This window comes from Hippocampus bargibanti, linkage group LG16 (assembly GCF_051943395.1).
Source record: "Hippocampus bargibanti isolate YZ-2025 linkage group LG16, ASM5194339v1, whole genome shotgun sequence".
NCBI lineage: Eukaryota > Metazoa > Chordata > Actinopteri > Syngnathiformes > Syngnathidae > Hippocampus > Hippocampus bargibanti.
In genome coordinates this window covers 8,349,483-8,370,207 of record NC_142749.1, presented here as the reverse complement: position 1 = coordinate 8,370,207, position 20,725 = coordinate 8,349,483, and the positions used below count along the sequence as shown (strand labels likewise).

The 20,725-nt window shown below is 43.8% G+C and overlaps 1 protein-coding gene across 2 annotated transcripts; it reads right to left on the bottom strand.

The window, feature by feature from the left end:
* Window positions 1–215: 215 nt before the first annotated feature.
* Window positions 216–8,318, bottom strand: ppm1db (protein phosphatase, Mg2+/Mn2+ dependent, 1Db). 2 transcript variants are annotated; one of them, XM_089017598.1, is made up of 7 exons: window positions 7,661–8,318; window positions 6,335–6,563; window positions 5,606–5,730; window positions 5,322–5,503; window positions 4,838–5,065; window positions 4,439–4,526; window positions 3,139–3,276 (listed from the first exon to the last, which is right to left on the bottom strand). In XM_089017598.1, the coding sequence occupies exons 1-6, from the start codon at window positions 8,175–8,177 to the stop codon at window positions 4,443–4,445; spliced, it is 1,365 nt and encodes a 454-aa protein (XP_088873724.1). In that variant the 5' UTR covers window positions 8,178–8,318; the 3' UTR covers window positions 3,139–3,276; window positions 4,439–4,442. The 2 variants fall into 2 exon arrangements, with proteins under 2 accessions (XP_088873725.1, XP_088873724.1); XM_089017599.1 differs by lacking the exon at window positions 4,439–4,526 and having other exon boundaries at window positions 216–3,276.
* Between the last annotated feature and the right edge of the window lie 12,407 nt (window positions 8,319–20,725).

The window sequence follows — 20,725 nt, the reverse complement described above, 5'->3', positions numbered from 1 at the left end:
TTGAAGTGCTCTCCCATCCACCTGAATTCAAAATAAAGTGAGATTAATCCACCATTTATACCATCTTCTATATGTGTATAGGTGGACAAGATGCATTACTCAACTCACACTTGGAATACTAAAAACATGAAAAATATATAACGTTTGGATTTGGAATGTAGGATAAGTACTGTATTCCATTCACACACACACAAGAAAGGTGACAGCACATATAAAACAGTGAGGGTCAAAATGAGACCATTTTAATCCATGGACACTGCTGCCACATACTGGTACATAACAGCATTGCAACTGCAGGATTTGAATTTATCTCTGTATAAGCGCTCATGCACGAAAGCTACAACGGTAAAATGGAAATTTTATTACAACACAGACAGTATACACCCAGTCACTTTTGAAAAATGTTCCTCATACAGTTAGTCCTGAGAAGTGGCGGTGATATAAAATCAAACTGTAGCAATAGTCAAAACACGGCACATGTCCATTAACCTCCATCAGTAATGGAAACTTCATAACAGAATGGATCTGAGCATGCAAGACGTCTGGAAACCAGATTTCTTTGCATAATCATGAACTGTACAAACTCCTATTGCATAATGGTGTACTGTACAAAATAAACAAATTGCCTGCAAACTGTGGTGAGGACTTCACATCACAAGCTTTGACGCATGAGCTTGGTGAGGAAAACACGATAAATAAAATTAATCTTAACCACACGTCAAAGTATCTGGCAAATTGTTAAATACACGGATCCCTCATGAAAAGCACCAACTTCTTTGTGCCAAGGCAACAATTCTTGGAATAAGGCAAAGGAATCAATCGGAACAGTAACTCAGCTGCCGCATCAAGTTAGACATGATGGGTACTCATTCCAAGTACAATATAAGGGTGGATATAAGCAAATTGTTTTGCAAATCTCCTTCAAATGTACAGAAGAGGTTCTTAAAAATCATGAGCGCATAGTAAATCATTGAAATAGCGTATATGCACCAATCAAAATAATTGGGGACAATAACAAGACACCGGTGGAACAAATTTTGACAAATTTTGCAGGTTCGTACTGAAAAGTAATCGATTTGGTGGGAAACTGGGATTTTAGAGACTAACCCATACCCTCCGCACAACACAAGAAGTTGTCTTCCAAATTCTCATGCAACTGTCGTTGGGACACATGTGGTATTGATAACAACGCGAAAACTTTTCACATAGTTCAACGGGAATGACCTGAAAATGACTTGCTATTTAAATGCTGAGTAATATTCATTAGTTTCTGATCAAACCATCAGAAATTCACTCAAAGGCCCAGTGAGGAAGCACCACCTCATAGAGTCATATTTCATACACATGTACTAATGACTGTGAGGGCACGGCGGTTCATTCGTTATAACAACTTTATGATTTATTTTTCTTTGTTTCCTTTTCTCAACAATCATTACCCCACCTAGATTGCGTTTAAAATGTCTTCTTGGGATACATCTTGGGATATTGCTGGCGGTTGTACCGATGACTAGAAATTGCATCTCGGAGCACAATTAATTGTGTAAGAAGGCCCACAAGAAAAAAACAGAATGCTTGCCGATGTATAATATATGCAGTTCATATAATATTTGAAACTTTCGCTTTCTTTACATTTTTATAAGGCCAAATCTTCTTGGATCTCTTCTGTTCACTGTTCAGGAAATTTGAATGCTGTCATATGGACCAATGTTGTTATTTGGAGTACATGGGCTCAGCAAAAATGTTCAATTTGCAAGACTTCATACACAAGGTGGACTTCTTGTTCGCTATCTTGCTCATAGTTGAGTAAAAAGCATGGTTTTCGAAATAAAAGCACAACTTATTTTAAGTTTTATTTTGATTTCATGGCCACTGGGAGGGATGGTCAGGGACTTTGGACCGGCTGAATGTATGACTTGCTTTGGGACACCCGGTCAGTAAACATAATTTCAACATAGACATAATGCATTGTTACCGAGTCAATATTTTCCTGTCAGTCTTAACTCATTCACGGCCATTCCCGAATTTATTCGGATTTTGGTTTTTCTTGCGGGCGGTGCGGATCAAGCTCTGGCCAAACCCCTGGCAATGTTTTTCCAAACCCATATAACTTGGGAATTAACTCTTTTATTCTGATGAAAGAAGAGTCTAAGGTTTCTTACGCGGCGTTGAATGTTTTTGTAGTGTTGTCGTAAAACTCAATCTTTTGTGGTTCCTGCAATTTGAGTGAAAATGACAAAAACCCTGGAACTGTAGCGGACACCTATTTGCACATCATCTGGCAGTGAATGAGGTAACCAGCCAAACAGGAATGCTTTCTTTTTCGAGCTGAAACCACAAGGATTTTCACATTTTTTAAGTTAGTGTCAATGAAAGTGGATGCACACAAAAAAATTACTGTGGAAAACTTCATAGGGATAAAGAATAGATGTATTGGACTGAGTGGAAAAAAAATAAAATAAAATAGAATAAAAGATCACCGGCAGTGTGTTTGGGTGCTGTTCATGCATGTCTGAATTTTGGGAGTATTTGAGAATGAAAGATAAAATCCAAACAATCCTAAAGTTTCCAAAGATTAAAATTCTTCCTTAAAGGAACCGGTCACATTTTTATCCACTAAAATATTCTTTCAATATATACTATCATCATTATATTCATGTATAAGTATGAAAATAGACAGCCTACATTGAACAAATCTACAATTTCTGTCAACACTAATATTTAAAGATGAGGCAGGGAATCCAGCAAAATAAGGAAAAATATAAAAACAATGCACGTTTAAAATTGCAACTGTCGCCGTATATATATTTACACATGAGGGACTTTATACAAATAAAGTCAAAATATATCAAAAGACGCTTGTGGTTATCCCACTCAGTACACACACAAGAAAGTCTTGTGCTGCTGCGCTCCGGCTGTGTCGTTGTCCCTCTTGTGAATTTCACACAATTGTTCACTTTTGCTGCGAGGCGTCTTATGAGGCAAATTTTTGTCTGGGGATTTACCATGCTGATCATCTTCGTGGGCAATGTGTGGTGCGCGGTGGGACCTTTTTAACGGCGAAGCCGAATCAGAAGTCCGGTCCACATGGATCGCTGAGTCTTGCTTTTGGAACACATTCAGCGGCCGGTCTAGGGCGGACGGCGTGGTTCCTGCGGAGTCAACGTCAGGCAAGACGTGGGCGGTGGCACAGAAAGTCGCTTCATACACGCCAAATGCCTGCTCCAATATCTTTGTACGTTGTTTCAGTGCGGACGAGGCATTGTCAGCTTCATGTTGCTGAAAAACAAATGGGAACAACAAAAATCCACTCATTGAATTAAACTAAGAATTCCATTTCTTCAAGTAGTTCAAGTAGTTGCACAATACGAATCTAAAGTCAACAATGAGACTGATGGAAGCCGGAACTAATCAACATAATGAAAGAAGATACTGCAAGTAAGAGTCAAGCAACGACAAGTCAAATCATGATTTGGATGTGCTCAACTGGTTATTATTGGCGAATCGTGCAAGTCCCACTTTTATTTTTGGAAGTGTCACGATGATGTCAATGTTTGATTTAGAAAAAAAGTGACTAGTTCGTTCAAATTGCCCTCTTGCTATTACTATGTCATAACAGAGATTTTAATATTTGTCAAAAAATACTAAATAAACAAATATATACTGTATATTAAGAAATACAAATATAGAAGTTCGAAGAAACCTCCATTATTCTGACTTCTCTGTTCAAGTTAATTACCAAAATTGGCATATGTTAATGAGACACACTTTATGCACTTGTGGCACAAAAAGACTTTGCTAGAACCACAAAGTCTGAAGCACTCAATTTTGGAATCTGGGATTAATTTTTGCAAAGAATAGCCTGATCTGTAATATGACTGAATGAGATTTTTTGTCCAGTTTTTCATTTGAGATATAAAGCAGCTGTATGGACAATTTTTGTATTTAGTGAAACAAATGAATACCGTATTTTCCCGTGTATAAGGCGCACCAGAGTATAAGGCACACCCCCAATGAATGGTGTATTTTCAAACGTTTTCCATATATAAGACGCAACGGCGTATAAGATGCACCACCTTCAATGAATGACAAACGTTTTACAAATATAATATAGAAATATACAAACGTTTTCCAAATATAAGGCACAGCACATTATAAAGTGCTAAAATAGAGGCTGGGGTTGCGCATGACTTATTCTACATGTGAAATGGAGTCATTGGCTGCTGACAGTAGTTGCGAGACCTGTTGTGGCTCAATATTACTTCACATAGTATAAGCGCACCTGCGTATAGAGCACAGAGTCATGTTTTGAAGAAAATGAAGGATTTTGGGTGCACATTATACACGGGAAAATATGGTAAATAAAATAAAATTAGCTAATTAGCTACCAACTTTTCTAGCTTTGACACTGATCATTTGACAAAGTTTTATGAGCAGTCACCTGACTACCACTCCAGGCATGTCCATCCCTCATGTTCTTCTCCATATATCTCATCTTCTTCATTAAACATGCCATCCTCACGCTCCGCCTGTTGGCCCCGAAAACAAAGAATAATATGATGAACCACTGGCCCACTGGTCAAGTGTTCTTTTGAACGTGTCTCGATCAACTCCCACATTTTAACAGCTGAGTGTAAAATATATTTTTTGAAATGAACTACAGTGAAGGGTTGGGAGTCAATAAAGAAAGCAGCTGAGTTTCATGTTCTTGATGACAGATCCAGTCAGTGATCGTTCTCCACATCAGAAAATCAAGTGCAATTCTATTTCATGGTCTCAGTGGTTCATCCTTAACACAAAAGGCATTATAAGGCAGGACAACTCAAGTTACAACACTGACCTTCGGAACCTCATATGTGTTGTAAGGGGTCCCCGGGAAGGGAATGTGGTCGATTCCCTGAGCCATGTCGACCATAATCTCATCTCGATGCATCGGGATAGTGGGGCCGCTGCGCTCCTGAAGTGCCAGCACAATGACTGTTGTGTTGTCCGCGCGAAGCATTCGCTCTTTCCAAAATAGTAGCGCCGTGCATCCCAACCGGCAAGCACAAGACATCCCTTTCGGTCCCTAAATCATACAAGGAAAAGTGCAATATGATGTGTAATAACACCACGAGAAAAAAACAACATATTTTCCAGTGTATAAGACGCACAGGAGTATGAGGCACACCACCAATGAATGGTGTATTTTCAAACTTTTTTTGTCATCATTTGAAGAACATTAAGGCTTTTGGGTGCGCTTTGAACACCGGAAAATATGGTAAATGGAGAAGCCGGCAAATGTAATACAGTGTATTTGGGGGGTATGTTCAGGTTTTACGCACCACCATTTTGTCATGACTATAACACATATTGACGGCATTCTTCGGAGGCATCATGTTCCAGAGACCATCACTGCCAAGGATCACGTAGCGATGCCGTTTGGGGTCAAGAGTCATCACTGTGGTATCAGGCTCTGGCGAGACTACAAACTCTCCACTGTAGAAATCGTAGCTCCATAAATCACCTTTCGCCAAAAAGAAAATGTAGCATGAGCATCACGGGCTGCCAAACTGTGGTCGTGTTTACGACCTATATTTTCATGGGGTTAATTTAACGGTGTCTTCACCAAGCGAGCGCGCCACTGCCAAGAAGGGGATCTGGTCAATGACTGTGCTCCTCCTCACCGGACCGTTGTGCGTGAGTCTGGGTCTTTTCCACACTACTCGGTTCACCCCAGATTTCTTCATTACACTGCAGAAAAGTAAATCACAGGAATGGTTGACACAATGTTCTTGCTCATTCGATAATAGTTAGACTCAGTGAACTCAGAGACAACAATTCTAGTTCTTGAAAGTTGAAACGACTTTTCATGATTATCACAATCAAAATTGATTCACGGTTTTAATCATCTCACTGAAGGAGCCTTTACTTTATTTGAAATTGAGACATGGAAAGTCACGCAGAATATTAAATAAATAACCATTGATTAACCATTGTCAATGATTGTGGTTCAGGAGGGTGAGCCTGGCACTGTCTCCCCCCGCTCACCATATGATTGGTGGTGTCCCTTTCACCATGATTTCTAAAATTCTAAAGACAAGCACAGCAGATTAATTGTAAATTGATTTGTACAAATTCGGGAATAAGCATTGGTTGCTTTTCGATATACCGAATGTGCTGTCATTGACTGGTGACCAGTCCAAAAAAGAAAACCTGGCACGAAAATAACATTTCTCTCCAGCTAAACCAGAAGTATTCTTCTAAATTAAACTAGGGCAACAGCAAATGGGATTTGTGAGATTACAGAAAAACTGGGATTTTGTGAAATTTCTCTACCTGCTGTACCCATACTCACCTCCCACCAAGTCGCTCGATCCTTTCTTTCTCTTTAGGAAGTTCGGGTTTATGATCTTGTGTGACTTCAAGCGCTTGAAGTGTGATATCTGTTTCATTTTCTTTCACTCCAACCACTACTGCTGAATCTCCCACGTGAGCGACATACATGTGAATTCCACGGATCACAATCACACTTGCTGTAGTTCCTGAGGTACTGGGGAGCCCTGTAATGGTTTTGGGCCACTCCGCTGCCAAAAAAATGAATGAATAAATAAATAAGATAAATAAAATTAAAAAAAGAAGGGGAAAGTTGTTATGCATGACACAAAAATGCTAATGAATATGGAAAAAAACTGTCCCTCAACAAGAACCTTTGTTTGCAATGTGTTTAATGTGTATCTACTAATCTAAACATGGCATTCTGGTTAATATGTTATTTGGAGAATATTAATAAAGCACATAAATCCATTTTGGACCTATCTTCCAATAAAAATACAGGGGAAAATCTGATATTTTGATGAAATGCATTTCTATTAAAAAATCATTACAGTACTTGCATCCATTGAGGCCCACTGGTCTAAAAAAAATAACACAGTCCCATGGGGAAGAATACATGCTATTTTCATGTGCAACACTAATCTGAGTGTGGTTACTGCCCATTTGGTTTGTTCCAGATGGTATTTCAAGCATGCAGTACTTGACTGGAGTCACCATTAATACAAATGTCGTTTCAACTCCTTTTGCAGGAACCAAACCCCCCACATGCACTCCATTTACTGCAAGTCATGATTGTAAAACAAGGCCAGCTGTCTTGCTCATCTTTCTTACGTTTTAATATTTTTTTCCTGCACGTTTAAAAAGAAACATCAATTTATCAACGATTGTCCTTTATTAACTTTTAGAATGGCCATGGTGTTTGGCATTTTGTACATTCTGGAGTTGGACAACGACATTTGTTTAGGCGGTCATGAATCACAAGTCAAATAAATCTCTCTCCCTCCTCCAACACACCTACCTCATATGATCAGTTCAGCCATAAGCTTTGCAGAAGACAGACAACGATGGTGAATCAGCTGATGTGTTTGAGGAGGGAGACATATAAGGCAAGCTGGACAAGGGCTTTCAAGAAGCGGACTTGGACACACCCATTTTAGTAAATATAGAAAGTGAATAATTTTGCCACATGCCATTTCTTTCATCGGTGTGTGCACTTTGCCTAGCCATTAAAACACACATAAGGTATCGTTTGGGATCCGTGGCGCGTCAATGTTTTCTCAGCTGGGATTGACCGACTCGGTGCTGTTTAAATCGTGACCGCATGTCCAAAATATAAGAAACGCCTTACGTAGTTGTTTCCACATTGCATTGTGGCAGGCGATGAATCCTTTCCGGAGAGCAGCGCATACTTCCGAATGATCCCGAGACCAAAAGCCCCTCTGTCTCTTTAATAAATCCCACAAATGTTCTCTGGCAAAATGGGCTGCTTCCCTGCCCCCGTGTCCGTCAAACACGGCAAAAAACGCCACGGACCTCCTAGTGTCCACAAGGCGCTCCTCCACATTTTCGTCGGAGAGCGGCGCGCTGTGGTCGCCGGTGTCCTCTCTGGCCAGGCTCTCAATCCACATAGCAGAAACCGGGCCAGGTTCGATCGGCACATTGTTTGCTTGTAGCTCGCTTTCAGGGCGTTTCGGCGAGTCGCTATCGGCGCTGTCCTGTCCCCCATGTCTGTGTGACTTTGTGTAGTCTTCGCTAGTCACCGACGTCGGCTCATACTCGATTCTTATCTCGACAACATCCTCCATGTATTTCCTCCCTCCTTGCTCGGAAAACGCACTCATACGAAATATTATTGCATCGTCCATAATTGCAAACACCGAATGCTGCCTAACGAGACAACAAAATGCCTCGCGGAGGGGCTAACTGTAGCTCACGAGCTAAATTTTTGAAAAGATTTTACCGCGATTGGAGTGCCGAGGGCTTCCTTCCTTTTTTTGTTTATCCTCTTTCCAACGTCACTCGATGCGTCATGACGTCACGAGGCCGTCCCACAAGTACATTTCACGACGTGCGTGATCTGCCCTGTAAATTGAATATATTCCATCATCCAGTCATCCATTATCTCAACTTTATTCGCCAGGATTGCGAAGAATAATGAAAAAACTGCCAAAAAACGTCTAATCAATACATGTTTCGCCCGTAGACAAAAAAAAGACACAATCTGCATGATATCCTGTGCAGGAAAAAGCCAAGTGCAATTTAAATAGTAAATAGTTTTTATTCACCAAAAGTAGTCGATGTGTTTCCCACAATTATCTAGTTATCATACATGCTTACAATACCGAAATACAAATTAATTCAACAAAAATACATTTGAGAAATCAATTAATACATTAATTCCCGATAAATGAAAATGTTGTTTATTCAAGCTGAAATCAGAATCAGAATCAGAATCATCTTTATTGCCAAGTATGTAGGACACACAAGGAATTTGTTTCCGGTAGAACACGCTGCACTAGTATCGTTGTCAAAAAAACTGCTAAGTGGCACTATACAGTTCCATTTTGGCTACTGTTGAAAGAGTTCAAAGAGTTAATGGCTTGGGGGAAGAAGCTGTTTAAATGTCTGCTGGATTTGGTGCGCATGGATCGGTAGCGCCTGCCTGAGGGGAGTAGCTGGAAAAGGTGGTGGGCAGGGTGCGGAGGGTCCAGTAGGATTTTCCGCGCCCTAGTTTGGATTCTTGCAGTGTGCAAGTCCTCGAGAGTGGGTAGGGCGGTGCCAATGATTTTTTCCGCCGTCCTAACTGTCCGTTGAAGTCGGATTTTGTCCATTTTTGTGGCGGCCCCGAACCAAACGGTGATGGAAGAACACAGGATGGATTCGATGACAGCCGTGTAGAAATGTTGCAGCACCTCCTGTGGCAGGCCATGCTTCTTTAGCAGCCTCAGGAAGTACATTCTCTGTTGGGCCTTTTTCAGGATAGAGTTGGTGTTGACCTCCCACTTCATGTCCTGGGAGACTGTGATTCCCAGGAACTTGAAGGTCTCAACGGTTGACACCAGGCAGTTGGATAGTGTGAGGGGTAGCTGTGGTGATGGATGTTTCCTGAAGTCCACCATCATCTCAACTGTCTTGAGCGAGTTCAGCTCCAGGTTGTGACGGCTGCACCAGAGCTCCAGCTGCTCCACTTGTTGTCGGTACGCAGACTCGTCGCCGTCTTTGATGAGACCGATGACCGTGGTGTCGTCTGCGAACTTTAGGAATTTGACAGCTGGGTGAGTTGAGGTGCAGTCGTTCGTGTAGAGAGAGAAGAGCAATGGAGAGAGGACGCATCCCTGCGGGGCTCCAGTGCTCGTGGTTCGTGTTGTGGATGATATATTTCCCAGTCTGACCTGTTGTGTCCGTCCTGTCAGGAAGCTGAGGGTCCACTGGCAGATCGTGGGGGACACACCAAGCTGGAGAAGTTTGGGGATGAGGAGTTCTGGGATGATGGTATTGAACGCAGAGCTGTAGTCCACAAACAGGATCCTTGCGTAGGTTCCTGTGTTGTCAAGGTGGTCGAGGATGTGGTGCAGTCCGATGTTGACTGCATCCTCCACAGACCTGTTTGCCCGGTAGGCAAACTGAAGAGGATCTAGCAGAGGTCCGGTGATGTTCTTTAGGTGGTTCAGCACGAGGCGTTCAAAGGACTTCATGACCACAGACGTCAGAGCGACAGGTCTATAGTCGTTCAATCCAGAGGGTGCTGGTTTCTTTGGAACTGGGACGATAGTAGACTGTTTGAAGCAGGATGGGACTTCACACTGCTCCAGGGATCTGTTGAAGATTTGTGTGAAGACCGGAGCCAGCTGGTCAGCGCAGACTCTCAGACAGGAGGGGGACACTCTGTCAGGTCCTGCAGCTTTCTTGATCTTTTGCTGCTTGAAGAGCCGTCTAACGTCCAGTTCGTGGATCTGTAGGGCAGAGGGCGGAGATACGGTAGTTTCTGGTAATGGTGGGCAGACCGGGGAAATGGTGGTGTCCTTTTCAAATCGGCAAAAGTATGTATTTAACTCATCAGCCATACCATTGTTGTACACTGCTTGGGGGGAAGGTAAACGATAATTTGTTATTGCTTTCAGGCCATTCCACACCGATGCAGAGTCGTTAGCGGAGAACTGTTTGTTAAGCCTCTCCGCATAACTTTTCTTTGCGATGTTAATTTCCTTCGTCAGCCTGTTTCGGGCGAGTTTGTAAACTGCTCGATCGCCGCTTTTAAATGCGGATTCTTTCTCTTTCCTAAGCTGCCTGAGTTTGGGAGTGAACCATGGCTTGTTGTTGTTGAATGAGCGGAAGGACTTTGTTGGTACACACATGTCCTCACAGAAACTGATGTATGATGTTACAGTGTCTGTGTATTCATCCAATGTGCCCGTTGAAGTTTCAAAGACGCTCCAATCAGTGCAGTCTAAGCATTCTTGTAGCGATAACTTTGCTTCATCTGTCCATGTTTTAACTGTCTTGACTACCGGTTTTACACATTTGAGTTTCTGTTTGTATGTGGGAATTAAGTGGATTAAATAGTGGTCAGAAAGACCCAATGCTGCATGCGCAACAGACCGGTATGCGCCTTTGAGTGCTGTGTAACAATGATCTAGAATGTTTTCTCCTCTGGTGAAACAGTCAATATGCTGCTTATATTTGGGAAGTTCACGGTTCAAACGTGTTTGATTAAAATCGCCCAAAATGATCAGGGGTGATTCTGGATATTTTAGTTCGAGATGGTTTACATGGTCCGCTAGCGTTTGTATACACGCGTTAGCATTAGCTTGTGGCGCGATGTACACGGCAACGAGAATAAAGGAAGCGAACTCACGTGGCGAGTAGAATGGCTTGCAGTTGAGAGACAGCGATTCCAAACCAGGGCTGCAGTGTGCGTCGAGCATCGTGACATCGGTGCACCATTCTTCGTTGATGTAGAAGCATAGTCCACCGCCTTTGGATTTCCCCGATTGCTCCGTATCACGGTCGGCCCGAAGGAGACGGAATCCGGGTAGGTGTAGTGCGGAATCCGGGTGGCGGTCACTGAGCCAAGTCTCAGTGAAGCACAGCGCAGCAGAGCGGGCAAACGTTTTATTGGTCTTTGTGAGAAGCAGAAGTTCGTCCATCTTGTTTGGTAGTGAGCGTCGATTAGCGAGGTGGATCGATGGGAGCGGCGTTCGAAATCCACGCTGCCGAAGCTTGACGAGAACGCCGGCTCGCTTCCCCCTCCTACGCCGGCGTCTCAAAGCTCCGTACAGAGCTGCTACGCCGCTCGCGAGCAGCCCCGAAAAACCTTGTAGATTTTGGTGTGTCGGTGAAAATAGTCCAAGAGTGGATTCCCCAATGCTCAGTAACTCTTCCCTCGTGTAACTGAGTCGCGTAGGATCGCAAAAAACAAATGAAAATGACAAAACCAGGAACAATACTAGGGAGCGTGTCACCGAGGCTGCCATCCGCGGCGCCATCTTGGATCGAAATCACGCTCAGATCAAATCAGCTTTACAGTACTGTACAGTGAGACCTCAATTTACAAACACCTTATCTTACAAACTTTTCGTCTTAAGAACGTCAAATTTAGGAAAATTAAACCTTATAATGTAGTCAAGTGGTTAGCACACCGGCTTCACAGTGCAGAGGTCGCCGCTTCGCGTCCCGGTCCGGCCTCCCTGTGTGGAGTTTGCATGAGATAGGCTCCAGCATCCCCCGCGACCCTAATAAGGAATAAGCGGTACGGAAAATGAGATGAGAGATAAACCTTATAATAAGCACTATCTTCATAATACACAGTGAGTGACCGACCGAACAGCGCTCCAGCCGGCGCTACTTTCCACACCCCCTCTCATTGAATGCACACATCCATCGCCTCCGAGGAGCTTTTTTACTATGATGGGACTGAAAAAAACCCACCACAGGCTCGTGTTCAGCCCAAGAAGACACAAAATAAAATCACCGTCGCTGAGAAGAAGGAGATAATTGAAAAACACGAATGAGGTGTGTGTTTGTGTGATTTAGTTGCCGAGCACGGCTATGCTAAGTCAACCATTGCTCCCATTCTCCGGAACAGAGAAGCCATCAAAGATGCGTCTGTTGCAAAAGGTGTTTCCGTGCTCTCAAAGCAACGGTCTCGGGCAATCGAAGAAGTTGAAAAACGTTTGTTAATTTGGATTCACGAAAAGCAGCTATGCGGCGACAGCGTGAGCAAAGCTATTTTATGCGAGAAAGCACGGCTAATTCACGCCGATATTGCCATGCGCCAAACTGGAAATTCGGCGCTTATTGGGGATTTTAAAGCCAGTAACGGATGGTTCGAGAACATCTGAGGGCGAGGAGGGGAAGGCAATGTTGGCAAAGTGGAATGATGTGCAGGCTTTTACCGAACAGTTCCATCCAGAAAAGACTGGCTATGACAATCATCAACATGATGAACGATAATGTGATGCCTCAGCTTCGTAAGACCTTACAAGTCGGAAAGCAACAGGTGTCAATTAAGAGGTTTTTAATCAGCAACAATGATGAGGAGTCTCCAAAGAAAAAAGAAGAGAAGGCACACCAGAGTTTAAGTTACCAACAGTCCTTATGGATAAAAAGCGTTTATTTTTTTTTAATTTTAATCCATGTTCATAAATGGGCTCATACAAGTGTGTTTAAGGAAGAAAACCAAAGTCAATAAGAAACATGAGGGGAGTACCTGCTTAATAAATATAAAATTTGACTCCTTTCTTCGTCAATGAGGTACCAAAAGCTAGATCTTGACTTTTGCCATGAACACTCCATTGCTCTCTTTGGTTCTTTCTACACTCATTAATAGTCCGGGCCTCTGAGGTCCTGTCTGCACATAGGCCGCTATTACAGATGAAGTGGCAAAGTGATTTCCATGTAAATGGTGTCAGAATGCCATTTTCAAGTGAGGCAGCAGAGAGAATGAATTCCTGAAGACGAGATGCATTACAAAGGGGCAATGACACCTGAATTGCATTCTTACAGATTCCCCATGAAGCTCTTGTATAATGGGCCATCCATAAAAATAGCTTTGTTTGGCTTCTTGTGTAGATGCAGAAGTGTCAGTCAACACAACCAAAGCAGAGGAAGTGGAAATAGGGATTTGAATATTACCATATAAATATGGACGCAAATCTAAGCTAAACTATGAGACGAGGATCACACATCCGTGCGGTGAAAAACTTTCGGCTCCCTTTGCGAAGGCATTTAGAAATGATTAATTGGTAAGGTAGCATGTGTACTGCAGACAAACAAGCAAATTAAATTTGTGTCTTTGTTTTGGCTATTTGTCAAAGTGAAGGGCTTCTCAAATCAATCAAACAAACAAATAAAAACGAAGATGTAAAACACAAGAAATGTACATTAAACAGAGAGTAACACTGGGACGTACACAGTGGTACACAGTGTTACTGTGTATGTTCTAATAACACAGAAGCTATTCTCTATATTTGGCATTAGGAGGGTGAGAGAATCTGGGCCTGTTTAATTGAACACAAAGCCGATATCCTTGCATGAGTCATGGCTTCTGCCCTTGTATGAATCGCAACAAGTGGATGCACAGGTTTGCTGAACATAAATACTTTTCTCTCACAATGCATTACTGGCATAGATAAATGAAGAATATATTTGGAGTAAGATTCATTTTCAGGCAAAGTAATTGAAATTGGATAATCGCTTGAGCAACGCTGATCATCTCATGTCTGAGATCAACTTGTACCCCCCTGTTTCGGATTCATCAACATAGTGAGTGAGGTAAGAGTATTCTTGGGGCCAAACGGCAGATGTGGATGAATAAACAAACAAACAAACAAACAAACAAACAAACAAACAAACAAACAAACAAACAAACAAACAACCTTACGTTGATGTGGACAATTCAACTACAGCATCCATGCTCCAAATGTGAGGACGCCCCAACCACGAATGGGAATCATTAATTTGGGATGCAAATGCAGTCATTAAGATGCCTTGCCTCCTTCCACCAACCGAGTCTTTGGATGAGGATTCCTTCATCAATTTTCCATTCAGTTGTAAAATATAAAAGGTAATGAAAGCCTAATTAAGGCCTTATTGCAGGAACTGTGAGCAGGCTGCTCACATGAGAGCTACTGAAATCCAGTTACAATCGATTTAATGCCCTGCATATGATATAGATGAAACACATTTCTAGAGTAACAGCCAACCTATGATAATATCTTGCTTTTTTTACTGTCCTGTGATGAAACTGCAATGCTCTTGCAGTGAAGGGACAATCAAAAGAAAAGCCTATTTTCTCCGAAGATGATTATCTGTCCAATAGCACACTCTCAAAACCACTCCAGCAAGAATGATTGATAGCCATGCTATTGACTTCAGGTTAATTCAAAACTACCGCTGAGTGGGATGAAGGAATTTAAGAAGATATCCATTCATCTTCCTTCTTTACTGTTAGATTTCCCCCCTTTTTACCTATCAGTCCCATTGTGGAACATCGTCACGACTTTGCATGTGAAACTGAACAAAATAGAATAAAAATGAGGATCTGAGTGGGCGCGTGTTAAATACTATTTTCTTCTAATTTCCCCTTAAAGGACAACCGACGTCTCTGGACAAGTTGTGTCCATAATTTGTAAAATGGCTTCAAATGACTTCTACTGAGCATATTTTAAAAAGATTCCACCGCATATAGCTATATCTTACGTTTTAAGACTCGTGCTGAATATTCCGGAAGTCTTGTTTTTGAGTAGGTGACGAGTCCGTATGTGACATCACTGAAGGAACGCTCCTGACCAAAAAAAAGGACACATTGTAGCAGTCCTTCCATCACGTCAATGCTTGTTTGGTCTGAAAAAATCGTGTTGCGCCAGAAGAGGGCGTCCAACCTCCATATAACAATAATAATAATAATAATACATAAGGAATTTATCAGCCTGTGGACACGCAATACACTGTCATGTCTCCAAGAGGTTGCCATTTTCTTCTGCCTCTTTTTGGGTGAGACATTTACCCCCAATATTGCCTCAAAATGTCACGGAATAAATTCTTTAATCGATTGCAAACATGTATGCTTTCCTCTTCAGAACTATTTGAATCATATTCATAACCCAGTTCTCCGCCATCCAGACCCCAACGGCGCGTTCATTGTGGAGGTAGACGCCTCGGACTCAGGTGTTGGGGCAGTACTCTCCCAACGCTCCTCAGTCGACCAGCAGCTCCACCCCTGCGCCTTCTTCTCCCGCCGCCTCAGCTCCGCCGAAGCCAACTACGACGTGGGCAACAGGGAGCTGCTCGCCGTCGTATTGGCTCTTCAGGAGTGGAGGCACTGGCTCGAAGGGGCGAAGGAGCCGTTCACCGTGCTTACGGACCATAAGAACTTGGCGGTCATCCGGGCCGCCAAGAGGCTGAACGCACGCCAGGCACGGTGGGCGCTGTTCTTAACACGCTTCTCCTTCACCCTAACCTACTGTCCAGGAACAAAGAACACCAAGCCCGACGCCCTCTCGCGGATCCACGAGCCAGCAGACAAGGAAGACCTTGCGGAACCCATCCTGCCCGGCCGCCAGATCATGGGGGCGCTCCAGTGGGAGGTCGAACGGAGGGTCATGGAATCATTAAAAGGTACCCCGACTCCCGAGAAGTGTCCCACAGGCAGACTGTTCGTTCCCCAGTCGCTGCGCTCGGAGGTGCTCCAGTGGGGGCACGCATCCAAGGTGGCGTGTCACCCAGGGGTGAGCCGCACCGAGCACCTCGTCTCCCAGCGATTCTGGTGGCCGCGGCTCCGCGACGACGTGGCGGACTTTGTTAAGGCCTGCCCGGAGTGCGCCTGTGGCAAGGTCTCCCATCAGCCTCCGGCAGGACTGCTCCGCCCCCTACCTGTCCCCCCGCGCCCTTGGTCCCACATATCAGTGGATTTCATCACCGGCCTCCCCCCATCCCGTGGTAAGACGGTCATTCTCACGATAGTGGACCGGTTTTCTAAGTCGGCACACTTCGTGCCGTTGACCAAGTTGCCGTCCGCCATTGAGACGGCGACACTATTGGTCAAACACGTCGTCCGTCTCCACGGGATCCCCACTGACATCGTGTCGGACCGAGGGCCCCAGTTCGTATCCCGGGTCTGGAAGCGTTTCTGCAGGTCCATGGGGGCGTCGGCCAGCCTGTCCTCCGGTTACCATCCACAGTCCAACGGCCAGACCGAGCGGAAGAACCAGGACCTGGAGGCGGCCCTGCGCTGCGTATGCCTTCATCGTCCCTCGGCCTGGTCCATCCATCTCCCGTGGGTGGAATATGCCCACAACACCCTGGTCTCCTCAGCCACAGGTCGGTCACCGTTTATGTCGGCTTATGGCTACCAGCCGCCGCTCTTTCCCACACAGGAAGGGGAGGTGGAGGTCCCGTCGATACAACACCATCTTCGGCGGGCCCATCGGGTATGGAGGGAGACCAGGGCAGCCCTATCACGCACGGCAGTCCGGAACCAGAGGGTCGCGGATCGCCGTCGCCGTTCCGCGCCAGCCTACCAGGTGGGCCAGAAGGTCTGGTTGTCCACAAGGGACCTACGGCTGGCCGGGACAACCCCCAAATTGGGTCCGCGTTTCGCGGGCCCCTTCACGGTGGAGGCCATCATTAACCCGGTCGCGGTCCGACTTCGGCTGCCCGCCTCCATGAAGATCCACCCGGTTTTCCATGTATCTCTCATCAAACCGGTGGAGTCCAGCCCCTTGGCCCCCCCTCTTGCCCAACCCCCCCCCCCCCGCGGATGGTGGACGGAGGACCGGCATACGCAGTGCGGGAGATCCTGGATTCACGCTGCAGGGGAAAGGGCATCCAGTACCTGGTCGACTGGGAGGGGTACGGACCGGAGGACCGTCAATGGGTTCCGCGAACCTGGATTCTGGACCCGTCGCTCCTGAGGGACTTCCACGAGGCTCACCCGTCGAAACCAGGTGGGCCGCCAGGAGGCGTCCGTTGAGGGGGGGGTACTGTCATGAGCCAGTTGACAGCGGGGCGGGGCCTCCGTTCCCGCCGCTCGCCAGCTGCTGTCAATTCCCTCCTCATTAACTGTGGACATTTAAACCCGACGCTGGCATCCACCCAGCGTCGGAAGATACTTCGCCTTACGCCAAGCTAGTACGTGGAACTTGTTACCAGTACGTTATTTGCTTCGCCCGAGGAATGATTTTAGCCACGAACGCGTTTGTTGTTTGCACCGCGTCGTAGGTTGTTTTGCACCCTCGTGTGCCACTTTATTTTCTTGGTTAGTGTGGTTGGGTGGATTGCCGCCACTCACCCACTAACATTGTCAGTTGTCATTTTGAGTTTGTTTCACGAGTTGTTACCGGGTCCGCGTATTTTCGGACCCTCGCTTTATGTTAATAAATCCTTTGCCGGTACCCACGCCTCTGTCCTGCTCTACGATCCACCGCCTATACCACACGTTCCTGCTCGCCAGCTGCCACTGTCGCCGCCGGAACGTGACAATGGAAGGTGACTGTCCTTCCATAAGCCATCAACGACCATCAAAAAGGTAAATAAAACTTTATTTTACAGCACAGTTTATTTCTTTAATTACAGTCCTCATGTAATGTGCCTCCCTTTGTGACTTATGATACAATGCAGTGTATTTCTTTCATTACAGTACAATAGCACATTTATTATACATAGAATAAGGTATGCCATGTGTAGTTTTAAGGCTTATTTAGTTAAAATCTATATTTCATGGAAACCCGGGAACAGATTATTCCCATTTTAATGGTTTCCTATGGGATTTTTTTTTAGATACACTTTTCGCCTTACACACTGTCTGGGAACCAATTAAGTTCGTAAGTTGAGGTCTCACTGTATTTGAATCGGGTACCTTTTAAAGAGTAATGCTACAGTTATGCCATGTGGAGGCAGTATCAATCCAGACATTTTTTATTATTTATTTTCTTTTTTGCTACAAATATCACACGCTTCAAACGGCCATGTTCATAGAACAAAAGGTAAACGGTACGTAAATATTCATCAATAAAGTATGCGAAACAGACTATTCTGCAAAAAAGCGTTTATTTTTTTTAAATTTTAATCCATGTTCATAAATGGGCTCATACAAGTGTGTTTAAGGAAGAAAACCAAAGTCAATAAGAAACATGAGGGGAGTACCTGCTTAATAAATATAAAATTTGACTCCTTTCTTCGTCAATGAGGTACCAAAAGCTAGATCTTGACTTTTGCCATGAACACTCCATTGCTCTCTTTGGTTCTTTCTACACTCATTAATAGTCCGGGCCTCTGAGGTCCTGTCTGCACATAGGCCGCTATTACAGATGAAGTGGCAAAGTGATTTCCATGTAAATGGTGTCAGAATGCCATTTTCAAGTGAGGCAGCAGAGAGAATGAATTCCTGAAGACGAGATGCATTACAAAGGGGCAATGACACCTGAATTGCATTCTTACAGATTCCCCATGAAGCTCTTGTATAATGGGCCATCCATAAAAATAGCTTTGTTTGGCTTCTTGTGTAGATGCAGAAGTGTCAGTCAACACAACCAAAGCAGAGGAAGTGGAAATAGGGATTTGAATATTACCATATAAATATGGACGCAAATCTAAGCTAAACTATGAGACGAGGATCACACATCCGTGCGGTGAAAAACTTTCGGCTCCCTTTGCGAAGGCATTTAGAAATGATTAATTGGTAAGGTAGCATGTGTACTGCAGACAAACAAGCAAATTAAATTTGTGTCTTTGTTTTGGCTATTTGTCAAAGTGAAGGGCTTCTCAAATCAATCAAACAAACAAATAAAAACGAAGATGTAAAACACAAGAAATGTACATTAAACAGAGAGTAACACTGGGACGTACACAGTGGTACACAGTGTTACTGTGTATGTTCTAATAACACAGAAGCTATTCTCTATATTTGGCATTAGGAGGGTGAGAGAATCTGGGCCTGTTTAATTGAACACAAAGCCGATATCCTTGCATGAGTCATGGCTTCTGCCCTTGTATGAATCGCAACAAGTGGATGCACAGGTTTGCTGAACATAAATACTTTTCTCTCACAATGCATTACTGGCATAGATAAATGAAGAATATATTTGGAGTAAGATTCATTTTCAGGCAAAGTAATTGAAATTGGATAATCGCTTGAGCAACGCTGATCATCTCATGTCTGAGATCAACTTGTACCCCCCTGTTTCGGATTCATCAACATAGTGAGTGAGGTAAGAGCATTCTTGGGGCCAAACGGCAGATGTGGATGAATAAACAAACAAACAAACAAACAAACAAACAAACAAACAAACAAACAAACAAACAAACAAACAAACAACCTTACGTTGATGTGGACAATTCAACTACAGCATCCATGCTCCAAATGTGAGGACGCCCCAACCACGAATGGGAATCATTAATTTGGGATGCAAATGCAGTCATTAAGATGCCTTGCCTCCTTCCACCAACCGAGTCTTTGGATGAGGATTCCTTCATCAATTTTCCATTCAGTTGTAAAATATAAAAGGTAATGAAAGCCTAATTAAGGCCTTATTGCAGGAACTGTGAGCAGGCTGCTCACATGAGAGCTACTGAAATCCAGTTACAATCGATTTAATGCCCTGCATATGATATAGATGAAACACATTTCTAGAGTAACAGCCAACCTATGATAATATCTTGCTTTTTTTACTGTCCTGTGATGAAACTGCAATGCTCTTGCAGTGAAGGGACAATCAAAAGAAAAGCCTATTTTCTCCGAAGATGATTATCTGTCCAATAGCACACTCTCAAAACCACTCCAGCAAGAATGATTGATAGCCATGCTATTGACTTCAGGTTAATTCAAAACTACCGCTGAGTGGGATGAAGGAATTTAAGAAGATATCCATTCATCTTCCTTCTTTACTGTTAGATTTCCCCCCTTTTTACCTATCAGTCCCATTGTGGAACATCGTCACGACTTTGCATGTGAAACTGAACAAAATAGAATAAAAATGAGGATCTGAGTGGGCGCGTGTTAAATACTATTTTCTTCTAATTTCCCCTTAAAGGACAACCGACGTCTCCGGACAAGTTGTGTCCATAATTTGTAAAATGGCTTCCAATGACTTCTACTGAGCATATTTTAAAAAGATTCCACCGCATATAGCTATATCTTACGTTTTAAGACTCGTGCTGAATATTCCGGAAGTCTTGTTTTTGAGTAGGTGACGAGTCCGTATGTGACATCACTGAAGGAACGCTCCTGACCAAAAAAAAGGACACATTGTAGCAGTCCTTCCATCACGTCAATGCTTGTTTGGTCTGAAAAAATCGTGTTGCGCCAGAAGAGGGCGTCCAACCTCCATATAACAATAATAATAATAATAATACATAAGGAATTTATCAGCCTGTGGACACGCAATACACTGTCATGTCTCCAAGAGGTTGCCAT

What these genes read in the sequence shown, in the direction of transcription:
- ppm1db (XM_089017599.1), bottom strand. Translation starts at nt 8,177, where the DNA reads ATGGACGATGCAATAATATTTCGTATGAGTGCGTTTTCCGAGCAAGGA. An exon ending in TGCAATGTGGAAACAACTAC is followed by an intron (nt 6,564 to 7,660) that starts GTAAGGCGTTTC and finishes TTTTTTTGGCAG; the next exon opens with CGGAGTGGCCCAAAACCATT. An exon ending in ATAGTCATGACAAAATGGTG is followed by an intron (nt 5,066 to 5,321) that starts GTGCGTAAAACC and finishes TGTATGATTTAG; the next exon opens with GGACCGAAAGGGATGTCTTG.